Below are 20104 nucleotides of genomic sequence, written 5' to 3'. Positions count from 1 at the left end.
AACTCCTGCAATGTGGACCCCCCCCCTCACCGCCAAGGGTATCATGAGAGACCTTCACCTCTGTGAATTGAGCTTACAGTGCAACTTCTCACCATGCAAACATCCTAGAAACTGAGTCAAAGCTGAAGTGGTTAGTAGTTACTATAAGCCCGGGGTAGGCAACCTAAGGCCCGTGGGCTGGATGCAGCCCAATCGCCTTCTCAATCCGGCCCGCAGACAGTCTGGGAATCAGTGTGTTTTTACATGAGTAGAATGTGTCCTTTTATTTAAAATGCATCTCTGGGTTATTTGTGGGGCACCACCCAATATAGTCTGGCCTACTACATGGTCTGAGGGATGGTAGACTGGCCCATGGCTGAAAAAGGTTGCTGACCCCTGCTATAAGCCTTTCCCACATGGCCTGGGACTTAGAGCCACAAACTGTCAGGGAGACGGCCCCAATGGACCCTTGGTCTCATGTTGCAGAAGCTGGTCCAGGAACTATTTTTTGATGGTTACCTGCCTATATGGCAAGCAGGTTTTCTTTGATCAGGTTGTGCTTGTGGGCCTTCCCAGAGGCATACAGTGAGCCACTGAAGGAAATGGGATGCTCATCGCGGAGCATCTTGTTTGCCTTGTAGTCATAAAATAAAATTTAAAAAAATTCCCACATGCATTTGCCATATAAAACAAATATTTGAAGACCTTCTTAAGAACTGCAGTGGACTAGCTTAGTGGAGGTCAGCTGGCAATGAATTCCAGAGTCATGGGGCTACCATGGGAAAAGATTCTGCTGCAGGTCTGGAAAATACCGTACGTTTTTGTTCCCGATGTGTTGCTTTTCATTTTATTTTAGGAGCTGGTGCTCCTGCACAGTCTGGATAGGTTTTGCACATTTCTAAACACTGACATCAAACATCAAGGAAGCAAGGTGCCTGGGATTTTCCCAGCTCTCTTGCACTGTTTCCCAGACACCCTACGCAAAAACCAGGTAGCTTTGAACTTGCACTAGCACTAGCCCATTACAGGGTTTAAATTCCTTCCAGCAGCACCTTAAAGACAAACTTTTTTATTTTGGTATGAGCTTTCGTGTGCATGCACACTTCTTCAGATACACTGAAACAGAAGTCCCCAGACGCTTATATGTAGAGAAAGGGTGGGGAGGGGTATCACTCAGAAGGGTGGTGGAAATGGGTGATTGACTGACTGATAGCTGTTGACGACTGTAAACAACTGCAGGTGGTCTTGCATGAAAAAGCAAGGGGTGAGATAGCTGAAGATCGCTTTATCATGTATAATGAGATAAGAATCCAACGTCTCTGAAGAAGTGTGCATGCACACGAAAGCTCATTCCAAAATAAAAAACTTAGTTGGTCTTTAAGGTGCTGCTGGAAGGATTTTTTTTATTTTGTTTTGACTACGTCAGACCAACACAGCTACCTACCTGTAACTAGGGTTTAAATTGTCTGCATCAAGTGTTGCTGATTTTTTTTAAAGAGTGTTCAAGTTGCACTTGCTCTGTTTGTTTGTTTTTTGGTTTTTTTTAAAGAGTTGCATGATACAGAAAACATTTGTCATTGCTGAGATGGAAGGCCTTCCAAGTTTGTTTGAACCTAGAATGCTCCTCCCGCCTTGCACTTATTAAATATTCAGAAACGCTGGGATCTTTGCCTTCTGTCAGTATTTGCAAAATGACACATTTTTAAGTGTATGTGTGCAGACAGATGCTGCTTTATCCAGAGTGATTTGTTCTTATGTTGGAGATTAAGGGCAGGTTTAACCTGGAATCTCCCAGTCGGATTAAGGTTTCGTTGGCCTCTCATTGCGGAGATAGCAAAAATACCTTTCCCCTTCTGAGGCTTGAGCCCTGGAGTTTAGTAACGCAGCTGCTCTAGCTGGCAGTGTTTGGAATTGTAAACATCTCTTTTTGATGCTGTTTGGCCCAATAGCATTGACAGAAGTGACACTGTTTTCAGATGTGAGGGTATAGCTCATAACATTGTCTTTTAAGGCCAGTAATTTCCTAGGGTTGGAAGGGAGAATATGGGTCATCCAGGCCAGTAACTTGACACAAGGAGGAATCCCACCTAAAACAAATCTCAATGCACAGTTTTTCCTCATTTGTTCATGGGTGTAAGGGGCAGACTGGTGGTTTTTCCTTGAGGTATCAGTTTCGATTGAGTAGGTATGTAGTTTTTCCGCAAGGCACTGAAAATGCTGTCTTTTATTCATAATTTGCAGCTTTTCCCTTTTGCTAGCGCTTCAGGTACAATCAGCATGTGATGGTCTGGGTGCCTCGGGCATCTGTTGGGTATCTTACCCAGGTCCATGGCATTTTGTGCCAGTTTTAGGATTCTCGTGTTGTTGTTTTTTCAGTCACTTGGCAACACATTGCTCCTTTGCTATACCTCTCAAGGATGGTAAAACTCAAAACAGCCGCTAAGAAATTTAAATATTGCAAATATACTTCTTTTTTATTATTATTATTATATTTTATTGATTTTATATTATAAAGAGAACAAACATACAAAAGAAAAATACATAACATATTTTCCAGTGGAAAATATGCAAATATACTTCTGCTTTCTACCCCCAATATGGAGAAAAGGGCCGGTAGATCAGTGGTTGTTAGATCCACCTGTTTTGGTTGAAGAAGGTTGCACAGTGGCTTCCTGGCATCTCCATTTTAATTGTACAGGTAGCAAGTAATGAGGGAAATCTCTGCCAGAGAGCCACTGTCAAAGTAGACAATTCTTGGCTAGATGGATCAGTCTGAAATTCACCTTCATATGTTCATAAGGCCCCATCGTTTTGTGAGCCTTTTGCTTTTAAGTTTTATTTTCAGAAAGTTCTGAAAACTGTGTGCTCCCTGTTCCCCCCGCCAGCCCAGCTTCTTCAAGTATATACTGTTTCCTTGAGAAATGTAGCTTGACTTGTTTGCATGAATCATGCGGAAGTATTGCACTGCAGACATCTATTGATCTTTCAGGGCAAGCAATTATGACTGAGGACCAGTTCTGAAAAACAAACAAACATGGGCCATTTGAGAATAGCTGAGAATGCTTCTGGATCACTTAATAAACATTTCTTCTTCTGCATATAAAGCAGACCTGTAATTCATGGTTTTAATAGCCATATGAATGTGCTTCTGAGTTACATGTGCAGAAAAATAAAATAATGTTTTCTTCTGCACCAGCATCAGTGTCAAGACAAACACAAGTATTATGAAAATGTTGTACCATAGACCATGACCTTGTTAGCCTGTTTGATAATTTGACCCTGGTTAAAACAGCCTCAATCAACACCATCGGGGACAGGGGGGGGGGGAGGGGGAATCAGTCAGGTACAAATATTTTCAGCTGTTCCTTAACCATTCTGTTGACCGCCTGAATGGAGCTTTCAAGTTTGAGATTCTCTTGTCTAGATTAATGTGGTTGTTTTTTTAAAAATGAAATACATTTTGTTTGTTCAATGTAAGTTGCCTTAAGAAAGCTTTGCCCTAAAAGGCCTCCTAAAATAAATAGAAACAAAAACTACTTAGGATCTCTTTCAGCTCTCTGATTCTGTCAGTCTTGATAGAACAGTCCCTAAAGGCCTGTCTTCTCTAGGGCTGGACGATATCTGATTTTAAACATCACAATATATCACCAGCTAAAAATCACGATATCTTGATATATCACGATATATATTGGTGGTGGCGGAGAACCTTGCTGGGCCTCCCTGTGTTGGTGGAGGGGCTTAAAATGTAAAGAACTAGTAGATTTAATAAAAATATTAAATAAACTTCCATATAATATCGTTAATATATTTTCAACTAATTTAAGGGTAAAGGTGAAGGTAAAAGGACCCCTGACCATTAAGTCCAGTCGTGACCGACTCTGGGATTGCGGCACTCATCTCGCGTTATGGGCCGAGGGAGCCGGCGTACAGCTTCCAGGTCATGTGGCCAGCATGACAAAGCCGCTTCTGGTGAACCAGAGCAGCACACAGAAACGCCGTTTACCTTCCCACTGTAGTGGTACCTATTTATCTACTTGCACTTTGTTGTGGTTTCGAACTGCTAGGTTGGCAGGAGCTGGGACCGAGCAACGGGAGCTCACCCCGTCGCGGGGATTCGAACCGCCGACCTTCTGATCGGCAAGCCCTAGGCTCTGTGGTTAAACCCACAGCGCCTCCCACGTCCCTTAATTTAAGGGTAGTTTAAGTGATTTGCTAGTCAAGTTAGACCTCTAGTCAAGAGGTCTTAGTGGAATCTGTACATGCATAAGCCCCACTGAGTTCAACTAAACTTGACTTCTACTTTCCCAGGAGTAAGTGTCATTTAATTCAGTAGTACTTGCTTGTGAGTAGACACACATTTGCTTGCACTGCTTACCGAAAAACACCCTCCCCATCATTTTCACATAGTACCTAACCTCCCATAGTACCTAACCTCAGCATTAGGCAGCCAGCAAAATCTTCTCCCCTCCACCCCCCCCCAAGCCCTCATCCCACCAATCTCTCCCTTTTTATCAACTAGAGCAGGGGTCAGCAAACTTTTTCAGCAGGGAGCCGGTCCACTGTCCCTCAGACCTTGTGTGGGGCCAGACTGTATTTTGGAAAAAAATATGAACGAATTCCTGTGCCCCATAAATATCCCAGAGATGCATTTTAAATAAAAGGACTCATTCTACTCATGTAAAAAAAACCAGGCAGGCCCCACAAATAACCCAGAGATGCATTTTAAATAAATGGACACATTCTACTCATGTAAAAACATGCTGATTCCCGGACCGTCCGCGGGCCGGATTTAGAAGGCGATTGAGCCGCATCCGGGCCCCGGGCCTTAGTTTGGACCCCTGAACTAGAGCAAACAAAGCTGGAAACACTGGTGCCTGCAAAGTATCCATTCAGCTGAGCTACCCCCCTGGGAAGCTGTTAAATACCCACCTTTTGTTCACCGGTATATTGCCTTGTTCAAACTGCTTATCACAATGTTATTTCAATACCGGTTTATTACACAGCCCTATTCCTCTCACAAGGAAGGCAGGAGAGCATCTAGAAAACACACGGTCAGTTACTAGGCATGGTTCAAAACAGGGGTCCCCAAACTTACCCGGCTTTGGGCTTGCGCCCGTGCGCATGCGCATGCACTCTTACTGGCGCGGCAGTGCGCTTCAGGGTTGGAAAAAAGCACTGAAAATCGTTTGTGCGCATGGGCCTCCCCCGACCCGGAAGTGCACCGGAAATGACGTTTGCGCAAGCACACAAACGTTATTTCCGGTGCACTTCTGGGTCGGGATGTGAATTGTGAATACTTAGTGTTGCTATGAACTCCCCTGCTCTTCTGAAGGTAGGCCTTATCTAATACACTGATATATCTCTTCAGTTAATTGTTGGTGTCTAGTGGCTCTTATTTCACAATCTTTCATGTTGCTAGTTGCTCTTGTTTAGAGGGCATCTATCACTCCATTGTAAAGCTAAGAGATTGACAGGGTGTGGCTCCCACAATCTATCATTCTCCAAGCTTCCCTCTCCTATTCTGTCTTGCATTTTATTTATTGCTGTGAATTGGAAGAAAGGGTTTTTGAACCTGCATAGTTGCGAGTATATCCCAAACTCTATATTTTGACTGAAAAAGTTTGGGGTCGTCTTATATGCCCAGTCGCCTTATACGCCGGCATATACGGTAAACCTGATGCAGATTTTTTGTTCCTTCTGTCAAAAACTAAAATAAAAAAATACCTGAGAAGGTATGGCTCTGGACAATCTTTCAGCAGCTTATTCCAGTAAGAAGTTTTCCTTGCTGTTAAGAATTAGAATTCAACATTTCTCTTCGTTGCTTATAGTCAGCATACTGTTGCTGGAGAGCCTAGGCTGTTCCTGAGGCCTTTCCCTTCCTCGGCCTCATAAACGTAAAACATAAATAAAAAATGTGTGTGTTTCCTTTGGAACCTTCTCTCCCCCTGAAATGTGTCACTTTCTTTCAAGTTCTTTCTGTCTGACCCAAGCTTGTGGTAGGCAGCACTCTGATAGAGCTTGGTGCCCTCTTTATTTAGCAGGAGCTATTATGGGCTACATATTGGCTACTAATCCTCCAGGTTATGACTGTCTTAAGTCCTCTTAATTTTTGAAGGATGGTGCAGTGCGCAGATAACAACTGGGTCAGGGCAGCTGGAGAGAGATTTTAATAGTCTGGGGCTGTGCTGTGGGAAGGAATAAATCTCTGCCAAAAATTAAATATGAATATATTTGTAGTCTGCGTTATGTACAGATGTACAAGGATTGTGGCTTAGTTCTTTTCCACACTGTTCTTATGATGAAGGGCTCAAGGGCTTGGTGTGTGTTGTTAGTTGTTTTGTTATTAAGACTAAAAGGTGGGGATATAATTGGTTTATTGACATGAATGAAGAGAGGCATTCTTTTTCCCGCTGTCTCGTAATACTAGAGTAACTAATGAAGTTGATTGTCAGAAAGTTGAGGACTGGCAAAAGGGAATAATTCACTCATCACACAAAACTCTGACAAACTTATTGATATTGTTCACTTCTGGAGGGTAATGGACTCTAGATGATACTTGAGGCTCTTTTGGAGTTTCCGCTTGGTATGGCTGGCTCTCTTATTTGAACCCTACTTAAAGGGGTATCCAGTGCGATGCCCTTCAGATGTTGTGGGCTCCATCTCCATTATTCCTGCCTACTTGCCATGTTGACTAATGGAAGGGCACTACATAGGCTATCCCTGCCCTAGCCAAACGGTTGGATGGGGAGGTTACCTGGGCATTTGATGCAGTAGAACCTAAACTTTCTTGCAGGGTCCAATTGGCACCTTGTTTTACCAGAGAGCTAGGGATGATGAAACACGAAGATTGATAGCATGCGGCATTAAACTTAATGTGAATACAGTTGAACACAGCTAAGAGAGTATGATTTTGCCTACTGTATTGTGAACTGCCCTGTGATCTGTGGATAAATAAATAAAACCAACAAACAAACTCTGGGGAAATGATGACAGTGTACAATAATACTTTGCCACCATTGCATTCTTAGTGTGTTACCCTCAGGAGTGTTTCCAAGACATTTGGGACATACTTGGTCTTAGCCCACAGCTATCACAAGCATGCTATTTTTTTTGCAAGACACTTCACTTGAAAAATTGCTTGAATCCAATTGAAAACTGCAAATGCAATACTGTATATTGTGCAGTAAAGTAAATGAATACATCAAGGGCATACAGTAATCTGATCCTGTTTTAAGGGAATGAATGCTACTGTGGCCTGAGAATATGGGCAAGGTGCATGGAGAGGGTGCCTACTCAACCCATCATGGCTGATGATCCCAGAAAGGGTGTTGCCTATCTGAAAGCAGGGTATAATTAACGCCTCCCTTGAACAAAGTTGCTCCTGAAGAAATTCTTCTGCATTTCAGGAGTGTAATAAGCTGGTCACATATACTCTTTTTTGGGGCAAGGGCGGTAGCAGGGCAACTCAAGGAATTATTGATTGATTTTCTGGACATATGCCAAGTATGGCTTTGGTTTGGTTTTGGCTCAGAAACTGCCTTGGGAGTGGGAGTGGAGCCCTGATAATTCCCCAGCACCTCTCAGTTGTTTTCGATGCCATTGACCCACAGTGCCCTTCTGGGTAGATTCTCAAAGAGTTGGTGGCATGGAGTTTTGGGTGATCCCTCCCCTATTCGGTTGGAGTAATTGCTTATTATCGGTTCTTTCGTAGTCACATTGGTTGTGCTGGGCCTTGTGGCGTTTATGTTGTGAGGTCCCACAGAGTTCCATCTTCTTCTCCCATGTCCTGTAACATCTGCATGAAACTGTTGAATGCAGTGGGGTGAGGTGTCATCAGTATTCACAATACAAGCAACTCTGCATTTCTCATTTGTATCTGAATCAAGAGGTGGTGGAAGTGCTGAGCCTGGAGCCTGGAATTTGTAGTGGGCTGGATCAGGGCTAATAAACTGAAGCTCAGTCCTGAGAAGATGGGTGTGTTATGGACAGAGGTGCTTCATTTGTTTAAGGAGATGGTGTTCAGGCATTTCAGGACAGGACCATACTCCCCTGGAAGTGTCCCCAGCTTTGTCACCAGAAGTCCAGCTGGTGGGTCTTTCATCAACTGAGACTGGTGGGCCAGCTGCATTCTCTCTTGGATATGAGAACCTCTTGGACACTGTAATGCATTATTCCTGAGGCTACCATTTTGGAAACCTGCTGGAAACTTCAGTTAGTATAAAATACAGGTGCTAAGTTGCCATTATTCTAGTGCTTATAAAACTCTACCAGCTTCTAGTTTGTGCTGATAGTTGTTTGCCACATCCAGTAGGGAGCCTTCAGTACATCAGGCCTGGGTACATCTTTAATTGAAGGTGTTTATACTGACAGGGCAGCACACATAGAGATTAGGGTCCCCCATGGGTTTCTAACAAAGCAGCTTGCTGCTGTTTTTCCTGGCAAAATTACTACAGTATAAGCAAAATTACTTATATTCAGAGTACTTGTCAAGTTGTTACTGCCTTATTAACCCCTGGCTGTTTCCAGGCATCAGAACCACATGACCAGTCCAACGAAGTTGATGTCCAGTAAGCTTAATCAAGGAGGCTTTCATTTATCCCGCCTGCATGAGATAAATGTGCAGCTGGAATACAGAAGAGAGTTTTTTTCTGGGGTGAAATCCAGATTAATTATTATTATATTTTTAATTATACCTCATCTTTCCTCCAAGGAGGCACACATGGTTCTACCCCAACCCACCCAACCCATTTTATCCTCGGGTAAAGCTGAGAGACAGTAACTGGCCCAAAACCACCCAGTGAGCTTTTATGTGGCCGAAGTTGAGACTTGAACACAGGTCTACGAAGTCATAGACTGACATTCTTAACCACATTGGCTCTCCTTTACATAGCTGCTCAGAGATTTCTGTCTGGTGCCCTTCTTAATGATCTTAACATCTGTTATATTATCAGTCACTGTTTCCATTATTATTTTTTAATGTGTGTGTTTCATTTTAAATTATTCAATGTTTTCTGCTTTGAACATCTTGGATAGAAAGGTGGTGGATACATTTGCTAAAATATATAAACAAACACCCAAGATTTGCATTCCTCTTTCCGGTTCATTTGCAAACCTTCCAGGTTGTGGTGATCATTCAAGTCACATTGTTAAAACTTTGTGGGGGAATGAAATCGCGTAGTTGGAATCGTATCTCAGCTAAAGTTAGTCTACTTAAGTTACCCAGTGGAATCAAGGCTTGTGTACAGATGAACTGACTAATAAGGATGAAGTTCACAACTTTCAGAGATGTGACCAAGTGCCCTCCAGCTTTGTTGGAACTGAGCCTGATCCTTAGGGACTGGTAGTTTGAAAAGCCTCTTCAGGGTTTGCTTTCGAAAAAGCCTCTTCGGATGCACTGGGCCTTTTGCCTTTCTTCCAAAAAACAAAAGAACTTGACATATTGTGCAGCAATGGGTTTGTAGACCCTGTGTTCTGTTACGGATAACTGCCTTTGTCTGTCCATATTAGTCAACTAAAGCCAGGTACTTCAGAGTATGGTGTCCTCCATTTTTTTCTTATCTAAGCAGGGGTAGCAAACATGAGTGTCCTCCATTGTGGTTGTCCACACTGACAAGGGGAGATGGGAATCCAATGACCACATTGGCTACAACATCAATAGTAATTGGCTTTTAGAGAAATGATACTGAAAGGAGACCTATCCAGCCCCTCTGAAAATTCTCTTAATGGGGTTGGCTGTTCTGTGGGGAAATGAGACACAGGGGAATGCCAAAAATCATGTGGAATTATCACCCATAAGAGAGAGCTCCACTCGAGTTGTTTATTTGTAACACACACAAAAACCCTCTTGCCACAACCCACCCAATTCAGGTGAGTTCCCCCCAACCATCAGAAGAGTCTTTTACCGGATTCGGAAGGCTGCCAGGGGAACACAGGAGACAGGAAAGTAATCTGCCGACCACCTCCCACATGCATATCTCTGGAACCAAGCCCAGGTCCATTTCTCTAGAACCAAAGGGCATCCCTGCTCACCAGGATGGCTATGTCTATGTGAAGTACAAAATCTGCATTTTCTTGTATTTTTTTGGGGGGCGGGTTTTCCTTGGGTACATAGTACCCAGGGTAACTTTTGTTTATCCCTACGTTTTGAAGTTGCTATGTATTTGAACTGAATCCAGTCCTTTGTTACAACGAATCCAGAAGTTTGTAGTATGGTGCATTTGTCTCCCAGGCAGTACAAGCATGTGGGTGAATGTTTCTGTTAAACGTTGAGTGGGAGGAAGCTGGTTTACTAGAGGCAGCTGATTTTCTGGAAGGAAATTGCGTCTTCCTGTCAGGGGGCAGCTGGAGAAGTGGCGGCAGCAGCAAGAACTGGGGCCCAGGTTGCTTCTATGAGACTAGTTTCTCACAGCCATCTGGCTCAGGCTTGCAAACTTAAGACCTACTAATGTAACCCACTATTCTGCCTGGTGCTCAACAAATCTTCGGTTTTTCCAGTCCCAGACAGCCATAGAACCAGGAGAGGGTAGCATAAGGGGGGGGGCAGTTTGAACCCGGGAGGCTTCAGATTTCACCTGTCCCCAATTTCAGAGACAGGGCTTCCAATCACCTGGGGGTTCTTCTGTGCCTTAAAAGGGTAGATCTTCGCTAGCTTAGATCAATGTCTTTGCACTGTTTCCCTCCGACTCCAAGTCACCACACCGCACACTTTGTCTGCATGTGTGCAACTTAAGGCTGGCACACCTTGTTATCTTTTGTCACCCTCATCTCCATGCAGGAGGGCTGTTCTGCTACTTTGCGTAGAAAAAAACATGTCTGTGGTTCTGGCATTGCTGTGCCCTTTTTTTAAAAAAAGTGATTGTAAATGTACTTGTTCGTGTGCAGGTTGGTCCTGAATTAACTGGATTCAGGCAAAAATTGTGGCAAAATATGACAACAGTTGTAGATGAACTAATGGCATATAGATGAACTAAGGGCTGTGACAGTTCTCCCTGTGTAAAACTGCCTGTGGCGCAGGATGGCTTTTAATCATGTACTACAGTAGTCTTGTTGGGGTTTCTAAGCCCTGAAACATTTTCAGTATAGATCACATTGACACACCCTTCCCTATACATGGACCGATTGCTGAGTTCTCTATGGGGTAATGAGGACTTTCCTTTGGTGTAGGTTGTTGCTTTTGGTAATGTTCCAATATTAAAAGCTTTGTTTCGTTTTCCTGTTTTTTGCAGTTTGGAGTCACTTTGTGGCTCGTGACTCAAGGCTCGCTACTTTTGCTTTCAGTGACTGCTGTGAATTGGTGTAACTGAACAACTTGGTGTGTGTGTTTTCCCCCAGCACAGCGTTCCCAGAAAGAGTTTCCAGCCCAGACTCACATTTGCTTCCACAGCATATTAGGCATGGGTTTCCCCTATGAGAGTAGCAGTATGAGAGGGCTAACAATTACGTTGTAAATGTGAAAGGTGGAGAAACCTGTGGTTGAGGAGACTGGGAAGGAAGGTTATCAGAATGGCCTGTCCCCATGTTATTCAGCAGGGGTCAGCAAATTTTTTCAGCAGGGGGCCGGAACAGTGGACTGGTCCCCTGCTGACAAAGCTTGCTGACCCCTGCTGAATACCATGGGGGGCCAGACTATATTTTGAGGGGGGGGGACAAATGATGCAAGAGCACCCCGAGCCCCAGTGGTTGCTTACCTTTGTCTTGCGAGCAGCAGGGTCTGGCAGCGGGGGCAGTGGGACAATGAGTGGTGCGTGAAAGGGCTCCAGAGAGGGGCTGCTTAAAATGGCGGCCACTCAAGTGCTGCTGCTGCTGCTGCTGGCTCCAATAAAGCCCAGCCCCCTTCCACCTCTAGGCAGGGTGGGGAGAAGCCAGGAGGAGGGAGGGAGGAGGCGCTGCTGCCGTATGAGGGAGAGGGAGGGAGAAGGAAAGAAGGTGTGTGCTGTCGATCCATGCAGCGATTCCTGGACCATCTGCGGGCTGGATCCATCCCGGACCATCCCGCGGGCCTTAGTTTGCCTACCCATGGTGTTTAGTCACTGGTGCTCCAGGGGCAAACCTGTGGGCAGGTTGCTAAGCAAGGTAAAGAGCCTGCTTGCTACCCTTTTTGGGTGTCCCCAATTGTCAAGCTGTGTGTGGTGACCAGGCATCCCCAAACTGCGGCCCTCCAGATGTTTTAGCCTGCAACTCCGATGAACCCTAGCTAAGAGGACCAGTGGTCAGGGATGATGGGAATTGCAGTCCAAAACATCTGGAGGACCGAAGTTTGGGGATGCCTGGTGGTGACTGACAAGGAGGGGCGGGGAGACTGTATATCTAATAAGCATTGAAAGAGCTGAGCCAGAACCGAAACAGTTACCACCATTATCTAACAATATCACTTGTGGATTAAGTTCTGATGGTATCATATAGAAATGGAAGACAGCAGTGGTATAGGTGCAACCATATCTCAACTCTGGGTATATCTGCATGTGCCACATTCTTATTTTTATTTATTTTTTGCAAACACATCGTTTAAAGGCACAGCAGTCATGGGAGGGTAGCAGTGGTATAACAATGTGGATTTGGTTGGTCAAGCACAGAAAACCTATGAGAGTTCTTTCAGTTCTCTTTCACATGTGGCCTTCTCTTTCACATGTGGCCTTCATACAATTAATGGGCTGGGTATCACACTTCACTGAGTATGTTTTCCTTCACATCATGACGAAAGTACTAAACCTGTCAGAAGCTGAGAAGCACTATAATGGCCCAGAAGATTTATTTTTCTTCTCCAAGGATCAGGACGTTGGCAAGCTCAGTCTTGATCCTGCAACAGCTGAGTGGATTTCCCTTGTTTCTTAACCTTGCTTTGGAATCTCTTCTTAATTTGAACATGCTTTTAAAATTATTAGGTTTTTTTTTTAAAAAAAAACTGATCTCTCCCTGATTCTGTCAGACCCTACTGCAGCCCCTCTTCCTCCTTGCGAGTAGCTCTTTTCCTTCCCCTTTGCCTTGCGGTCATGATTCTCCCTCTAATGCAGAGCTTTCCAAACTATGTGTCGCGACATGTTAGTGTGCCGGCTGTAGTGTGTAGGTGTGTTGTGCAAATGCTCCTGGCACTGGAAAGCAGTGAGTTTAACCTCCAATTTGCTAGTAAAACTGAATTACTATGTCACAAATTGATGCATGTCTTTTAAAAAAGTGTATCACCAATATGAAAAGTTTGGAAAGCTCTGGTCTAATGCTTTGTTCTCTTCATCTTTGCAGGGTGTTGGACTAGATGACCCTCGAGGTCCCTTCCAACTCTACAATTCTATGATCTTGTCAATTCCCTGTTCTCCAGCCTTCACATCAAGAGGCAAGGTGGGAACACTACTCTTGCTATTGTAGGCCTTGCTTAATAGTGTGCATGGGATTTGCTTCTGTAATTGGTGGTTGGTTGGCTGTGTAGAGGCAAGAAGAACGGTGAGGCGTGAAAAAAATGTGACATGCTGAAGTGGTGCAAATCGGCTGGTGATCCACAACAGTGACTATCAAAAGTATGAGCTGTACTGTATGTCCTTTTCAGTTCCTGTGCCATCGCTGTTGGATTCTGGGAAATTCTTTTATATGGTGAAACTGCATACAATAAAAGTCTGTACAGTGGTGCCTCGCTAGAAGAATGCCCTGTTAGACGAATTTTCCGCTAGGTTTTGCGATAGGAGGTTGCCTCGCAATACGAGGTTTTCTATGGCTGCCGCTTCGTCTTGCGAAGCGTGGCCATAAAAACCTCCGATCACAAAACCTACAGGGCATTCCTCTAGCGAAAGGGGAACGAGCTGCAGCACAGGAAGAAGGCAAAGGAAGATCAGCTGAGAGGCACTGACAGCTGTCACCGCCTCTCAGCTGATCTTCCTTTGCCTTCTTCCTGCGCTGTAGCTCGTTCCCCTTTGTGTTCCTCTGGTCTCTGCCGGTGAGGGGCAACCGGCAGAGACCAGCGGAACACAAAGGCTGCAGCGCGGGAAGAAGTGGATTCTTCCCCCCGCCGCCAAGCCAGTTCGCGGCGGGCGCTTTTTGGATCCTCCGCTTCCCCCCACCACCACCCGACAAGGCGGGGATGGGACGAGGCTTCTCCGGCGCGCTTCGGCCCCGTCACCCGGAGCAGAGCATTCCTACAGAGCTGAAAGGGGAGGAAAAGGCTATGGCATTGGAAGTACCACTTTCTAAGCCTTGCCAGGCTCATATCTTGCTAGGGAAAAACTTGGAATAATTCGCTTTTTGCATTCAATCAAATGAAGCCTGTTCTTGGTGTAGTGTATATTCTCACATATTGGGGCATTTCAGAGCAATGGGAAGGCTTGGAGTTTCCATCTCTTCCATCCATACCTACACAGATATGGTCTTCAATCATTGCTTTCAGAGCGGTATATATGTAACATAAAATATGATAAATAAAATAAAACTTGTATCAAGAAATTGCACCAAGCAGTTAGTAAAATTAAAATAAAATGATCTCAGAAATAGCATTCCTGAGCAGATAAAAAGATGTTTAGCTAAGGCTGGAGTAGGGGGGCGATAATGGCATAAGGCAGACTTCTCTGGGAGTTTTCTGGGGTGCCACAACTGGAAAGGCCTTGTCTCCTGTAATTGCCCACCTCATTTTAGAGTGTGAGCATGGAGCAGGGTCTCCAAGGGAAATATAAATGGCCAGGCAGGTCCATGTAGGAACATGGATAAATTTATTTTCCAGGGGGCTGTATGTCATGCACAGTGGGGAGTAAAGTTCAGAGTTCATCTTCTGTTGGGCAGAATATGTTCACAGCACTGCAGCTAAGCTATGGCATGCAAAGTATGCCTAAAGAAGGCAGCGATTCCACTACAGAGAAACATTTGCTTGATTTACCATTTCCACCCTGTTGATACAATGGAAGCAGAGGTGTGTCACACTAGTCGTGCATTTCACATTTGTCAGTCCAGCTTGTTCTATCCCAGGCTGCCTTTTGGCATGAAAGACGCTTGCATTTTTAAAATTTCTGAACTAGCAGTAGTATGTTGTGTGCTTTTGTGGCCAGTAATCGCCCAGTCTGTTCTGTCTCGGTCTTGCTCTCTTACACAAACACACACATTGCACCTCCTTTTCAGTTACCATTGCATCATCTCCTAGGATTCCAGCCATTGAATCTGGCCTGTCAGGCTTTGGATCCATAAGAGACAGAGCAAAGCTTTGCTTAAAAATAATAATAATGGGCCTTTCCGCCCCATCTGTCCTTCCTATGCTTGCATTTGTTATTCCTGCTATAAAGTGCACACACCAACTTGAACACCCAACAGCCCAAAATAAACTGCCATGCTTGAGTGCGGCCCAGGGCTGAAATAGAAGCTGGCACTAACTTGTAGTAGTTGGGAAGTCTCACCGCCCAAAATAGCACCCATGGATCCAATGGTAGAACTCACGTCTATCATCACACTCTTGTTCTTGTGGGTTATGTGTCTGACTGTAAGTGAGCTCCCAGGATCTGCAGAAGAATGGAGTTGTTGTAGACCAAACAGCTCATTCCCCCAGCATTATTCTTCTAACAGCAGCCAAGCCATAAGCCCCTGGAAAGTCTCTGTAACTTCACTCTGCCCCCCCCCCCACTCTGGCACCTGATATTGATGCACGCTGCCTTTGTACATGGGTGTTTCATTTAGCTGCCTGTCACAGCTTCATAGCTTACTGATAAACTTAACCTCTTTGAATTTGCATGATCCCATTTCATAAAATCTCAGGGCATTCAAAGAACACATGGGAGGAAAAAATGTTTTGTGGGGCCATGCACATCAGCCCTGCTTCCCGCCCCCCAAAAATCTTCCTCATTGGTTCCACCTCCAGCCATCACGCATTGTGTGGGGAAGTCGGAAGGGGCTTTTTTTTTGCATGTTTGGCTGAACACTCTTCAAATCCTCTCTGTGATTGGGAACCCCAATAGCACACAGGGGAGAGGATTCTACTAAGTGTGTTCAGCTGAAAACGTGAAGAATCCTCCTTCGGATTATCAGCTTCTATACAAGCCATAGCTCAGTGGTAGAGCATTATCTTTTCATTTGAAAGGCCTTGGGTTCAATCCCCAGCATCTCCTGGCGGGGCTGGGAAAGTCCTTTGTCTGAAACCCTTGACAGCCACTGCTGGTCGGTGTAGGCATTACTGAGCCAGTTGGACCAGTGGTCTGACTTTGTGTAAGGCAATGTTCTGTGTTCATTCATTCTCTAGCCAGTGCTCCTATGAAGGGTAGAGGTGGAGCTGGTGGGGAACAAGGCAGAGCAGCTTGACACAGGTGGCTCTGCAGCCTCTCCACACTTTATTCCTCCCTATGTCCTTCAAACAATCAAATAAGGCTCTTGTGGTAGCGAATTCCGTTAAAGTTGATTATGCGTTTTATGAAGGAGTACTTCTTTTTCAATCCAATCGATCAATGTCAAGATGACATCCCAAGTGTTTGAGAGGAAGAGATTTTCCTCCATCTGTTCCCCACCCCCACCTCCCGTGTTTAGAATTTTGTAAACCTCTTATAATGTCATTGCTAAACTACACTAGTATTAATCAGCTTTAAACTAGTAGGAGTTTTATTTATTTATTTGTACTTGTTCATAATATTGCAAGGGCACAAACCCAATTCCCCTTCGTGCCGAATTGCGCATAAGTCTCCCTCTGCCCAGACCTGCTGGCCTCTGCCTGTGGGAGCGACGCCAGTGGCACTTTTCTGGCACACAGCTCCCCCTTCCTCCTGTTGAACATGGTGAAAAGGTATATAGAAGTACTCCCGCAGCTAGCAGAGGGACCCAGGGTGGGTTGTTGCAGTGAGGGGCTGAGATAAATGGCCCTACAGCCACCATGTGATGGCACTGGGCCCAATTCAGGCCCAGTCACTGCACCAGGTCCAGGCAGCTGCAGTGATTTGCCTACCCACTTCCCCACACATCTTCCACCCCAGCTGATATGTGCGGAAGGCTGCAAATGCAGAGGTCACTCAGCCACACTGTTAAGCCATGCTGAGCAGCCTCTGGGGTTTGCATAAGAAGAGCCCTGCTGAATCCAGCCAATGGCCCATCTAGCCCATTATTTTGGTCTCATAGGGCCTAGCCAGGTGCCTGTGGGAAACCTTGCAAATAGGACTGAAGCACCAGATCACTCTCACATCCTAGAGTTTTCAGCAAACTGGTATTCAGAAGCAATACTGCAGGCATCCCCAAACTTCGGCCCTCCAGATGTTTTGGACTACAATTCCCATCTTCCCCAACCACTGGTCCTGTTAGCTAGGGATCATGGGAGTTGTAGGCCAAAACATCTGGAGGGCCGCAGTTTGGGGATGCCTGCATTACTGCCTCCAACCACAGAGGCAGAACCTGACTTTCTAAGCCACTTTGCAAAGGCTCCTTGCTTTGAAAAGTGAGATATAACTACCGTGAATGAGGAAATGTAATGGGAGAACTATAATTTGGTCTCCTGCTGTATGGGGTTCTTTTTGCTAAATGCAACCACAGTGGGGGTGGTAATTTGTTTGGGAAAGTTTTTTCATTCCATAGAATGAAAAGTGGGCAAAAATAACAACTTGGCGGGGGTGGGGGTGGTTTAGATCAATAAATGGTGAAAGGAAAGCTTAACGTGTATCTTTGCCCAATCATATTAGCAGGCTCTCGATGCCTGCATTTATTAAAAACCGCACAGGTGTTCCCATTAAGAGATTGCTTGTGCTTGAATCTCCGAATGAAAAGTGTTGTTTGGCCTTCAGTTGCCTTCCTACCCACTGCCAAGCTTAAAAAGCCTCAAAACACTTAAAAGTAAACATAAAATTGGGCAGGGTAGGGGTCATTGGCAAGCAACATGGGGGTGTCTGATAGTGCTGTAGTGCCCACAAGTGCCACATTGGGGATCCCAGCACTGGGTCCTACATCTCAGTGTTCCTTCCTGTTTCCTGAGTGCTGGAGAAAGAAGAAAATTCCCATTGTTGGGATGAGTACAGTGACAATGCCAACAGTCAGGCAGACACTTCTGCCACAAGCAAATTCAGTGGGTTCCTTTGGGGCCACAAAAAAAAAGTGCTTAGAGAGTGGTGATTCTGGCCCATGAGCCCATTCTAAGAGAAGGTGCCCTTACTGTTCTTTTAGATGTCAGTAGAGATTTTTAAAAACACAAATCAAGGTGAATGCAAATCGCCAGCTTCATTTGCCTTAGCTCCAGAGTTCAGCCCTGGAATATGAAAAGCCATAACAAACAGTGTGCCTGTGCATGAGCATAGTCATACACACATATACCACTTGCCCCATTGAGGAGCCGCAATAACCTTCTACAGATCTCAGATTAAGGAGAAGGAATTTTCACACCAGAGGGTCCATAGCTTCAAAGGAGCCTTGATTCCTGCATTGCAGGGGGTTGGGCTAGATGATCCTCAGCATGCCTTCCAACTCTGCAGTTCTATGACCTCTGGCACATTTCGTTTTCGGAATTTGAGTGAGCCACTCGCTTTTTGAGGAAGTTATTTCTCACCCTCTGGTTTCCCTCTGCAGCTCTCTCCAAACTTGCAAGCAGTGGGTGTTTCCACTTCCTTTCCACCAACTTTCAATGGCAGAAGGATTTTCCCAGCAAAACGTGTTAAGAAACACCAGCAATTATCTTTTCTGGCTGTAAAAACTAATTCATGGCCCTTGTCAGATATTTCATTGGCAGGGATGGGGTGGTATGGGGTGATGTGAAGTAATAATAAAGGAAGGTGTATCTGGTATGTACAAAGTGCTTTTAATAGGCACAGCCTGCCTTCCTCCCCTGAGGCACAACTTAATTCTACATCCTGACCTACCTCGCAAGATCACCCGCCATATGCTACTGGACAGTACCTCCTAGCTTCAACGATCTACCCACTGAGGGCCAAGCTACACATTATTTGTTCAAAAGTGGGTGTAATGCTGCTGCTTTTACGTGGAAGGAATTGCGTTTGAAATGTGGGGCCCTGATCAGGAGATGTGCAGGCAGCTGGTTTTCTGCCATAAAGTTATGTCTCCTGGCTGCTATTTGTGCCCAAAGTTGGTGTTTGGAAGTTTGAGCCTCAGGAGACCGAAGTAGAGTTTCTAGCCAGGCTTGTGTCCCAGCACTTTATACTGTGTCAAGGTCCTTTGTCGCACTGATCCCAATAAACCTGGTAGGAGGAGAATAGGTTGTAATTTCCATTTTACAGATAAAGAAGGAGGTAGGAAGGTCTTGTTTCCCAAGCCACTTTATAAGATTGCTCGTTTTAAGCCTGGAATTTCATTGCTGCAATCCTCTTAATTAAAGCTTACCCTACTACACCCATACCCTCTCTCATCTCTTCTTAATCCGTCCTTTGGAAAGAAGGGTAGAGGATTAAGATACTTACAACAAACAATGGAATATTTCCAAAAGAATCCAGGTATGTCAAGTGTTTGCTCTTGAGTTACATGAGGAAAACGTCCTTGCTGTGTCTGGCTTTGTTACTATAATTGGAAGTTCTCCAGCCACTGGAGGTTGGGGTGATTTGAGTATACGCAGGCTTGAGTGTGCATGAGTCAGAAGCTCTATGCCTGGCGACCCCTTCTTTTAACAAGTCTCTCTCCCCTGTCAGGTCCTAAGCCATGGCGGTATGGATTCAAGCGCAGCAACTCCAGGGGGATGCCTTGCGGCAGATGCAGGCGCTGTATGGGCAGCACTTTCCCATCGAGGTCCGCCATTACCTCTCGCAGTGGATTGAGAGCCAGCCATGGTAGGTGAGCGCGAGGCCTGGCTGTCCAGGACCATCTTCAGCCCTGCAGAGGAATATGGTGGGATAGGATACTGGCAAAACTTCTGGTTCACACCACACACAGCATGCCTTGGCTTTCCAGGCCTGATCCATGTGCCTCCCAAGTGTCCCTGATTTGTCCCAACTTATAAAGCACTTACACATTCTTCCTTCAGTCACCAGTTTTCCCTTCTGGATCTGCTTGAAGTAGTATCTCACAGCTGCTGGAGATGGTTGTTGGTACCTACCTAACCAGTAATCGCCACTGGTACCCCTCTTTCAATTCTCCTGTTCTTTTTTGGAAGTATTCCATTGTTGGACAATCAGCTTCCTTTCAGAACATTTATTTACCCTAGAGCATGCCTTTTGAGTGCCATAGAGCCAGGCCTCTCCAGACATCCATTTTC

The 20104-nt window shown here is 45.1% G+C and overlaps 1 protein-coding gene across 7 annotated transcripts in view; it reads left to right on the top strand.

Moving 5' to 3' along the window:
• The window catches only part of LOC118094191 (signal transducer and activator of transcription 5B), a 68250-nt gene that overhangs the window by 28461 nt on the left and 19685 nt on the right, over window positions 1-20104 (top strand). For 4 of the 7 annotated variants that reach the window (XM_060281456.1, XM_035134280.2, XM_035134277.2 and 1 more), the window contains 2 exons: window positions 13216-13311; window positions 19542-19679. In XM_060281456.1, coding sequence (XP_060137439.1) covers window positions 19552-19679 — 128 coding nt within the window. In that variant the 5' untranslated portion in view covers window positions 13216-13311; window positions 19542-19551. The remainder of the gene's footprint in view (window positions 1-13215; window positions 13312-19541; window positions 19680-20104) is intronic. The other 3 variants (XM_060281457.1, XM_035134282.2, XM_035134283.2) reach the window with 1 other exon arrangement.

This window comes from Zootoca vivipara, chromosome 13 (genome assembly GCF_963506605.1).
Source record: "Zootoca vivipara chromosome 13, rZooViv1.1, whole genome shotgun sequence".
In the NCBI taxonomy this organism is placed as follows: Eukaryota; Metazoa; Chordata; class Lepidosauria; order Squamata; family Lacertidae; genus Zootoca; species Zootoca vivipara.
The sequence above is the reverse complement of the archived record's forward strand: the minus strand, read 5'-3'. Positions and strand labels throughout refer to the sequence as shown.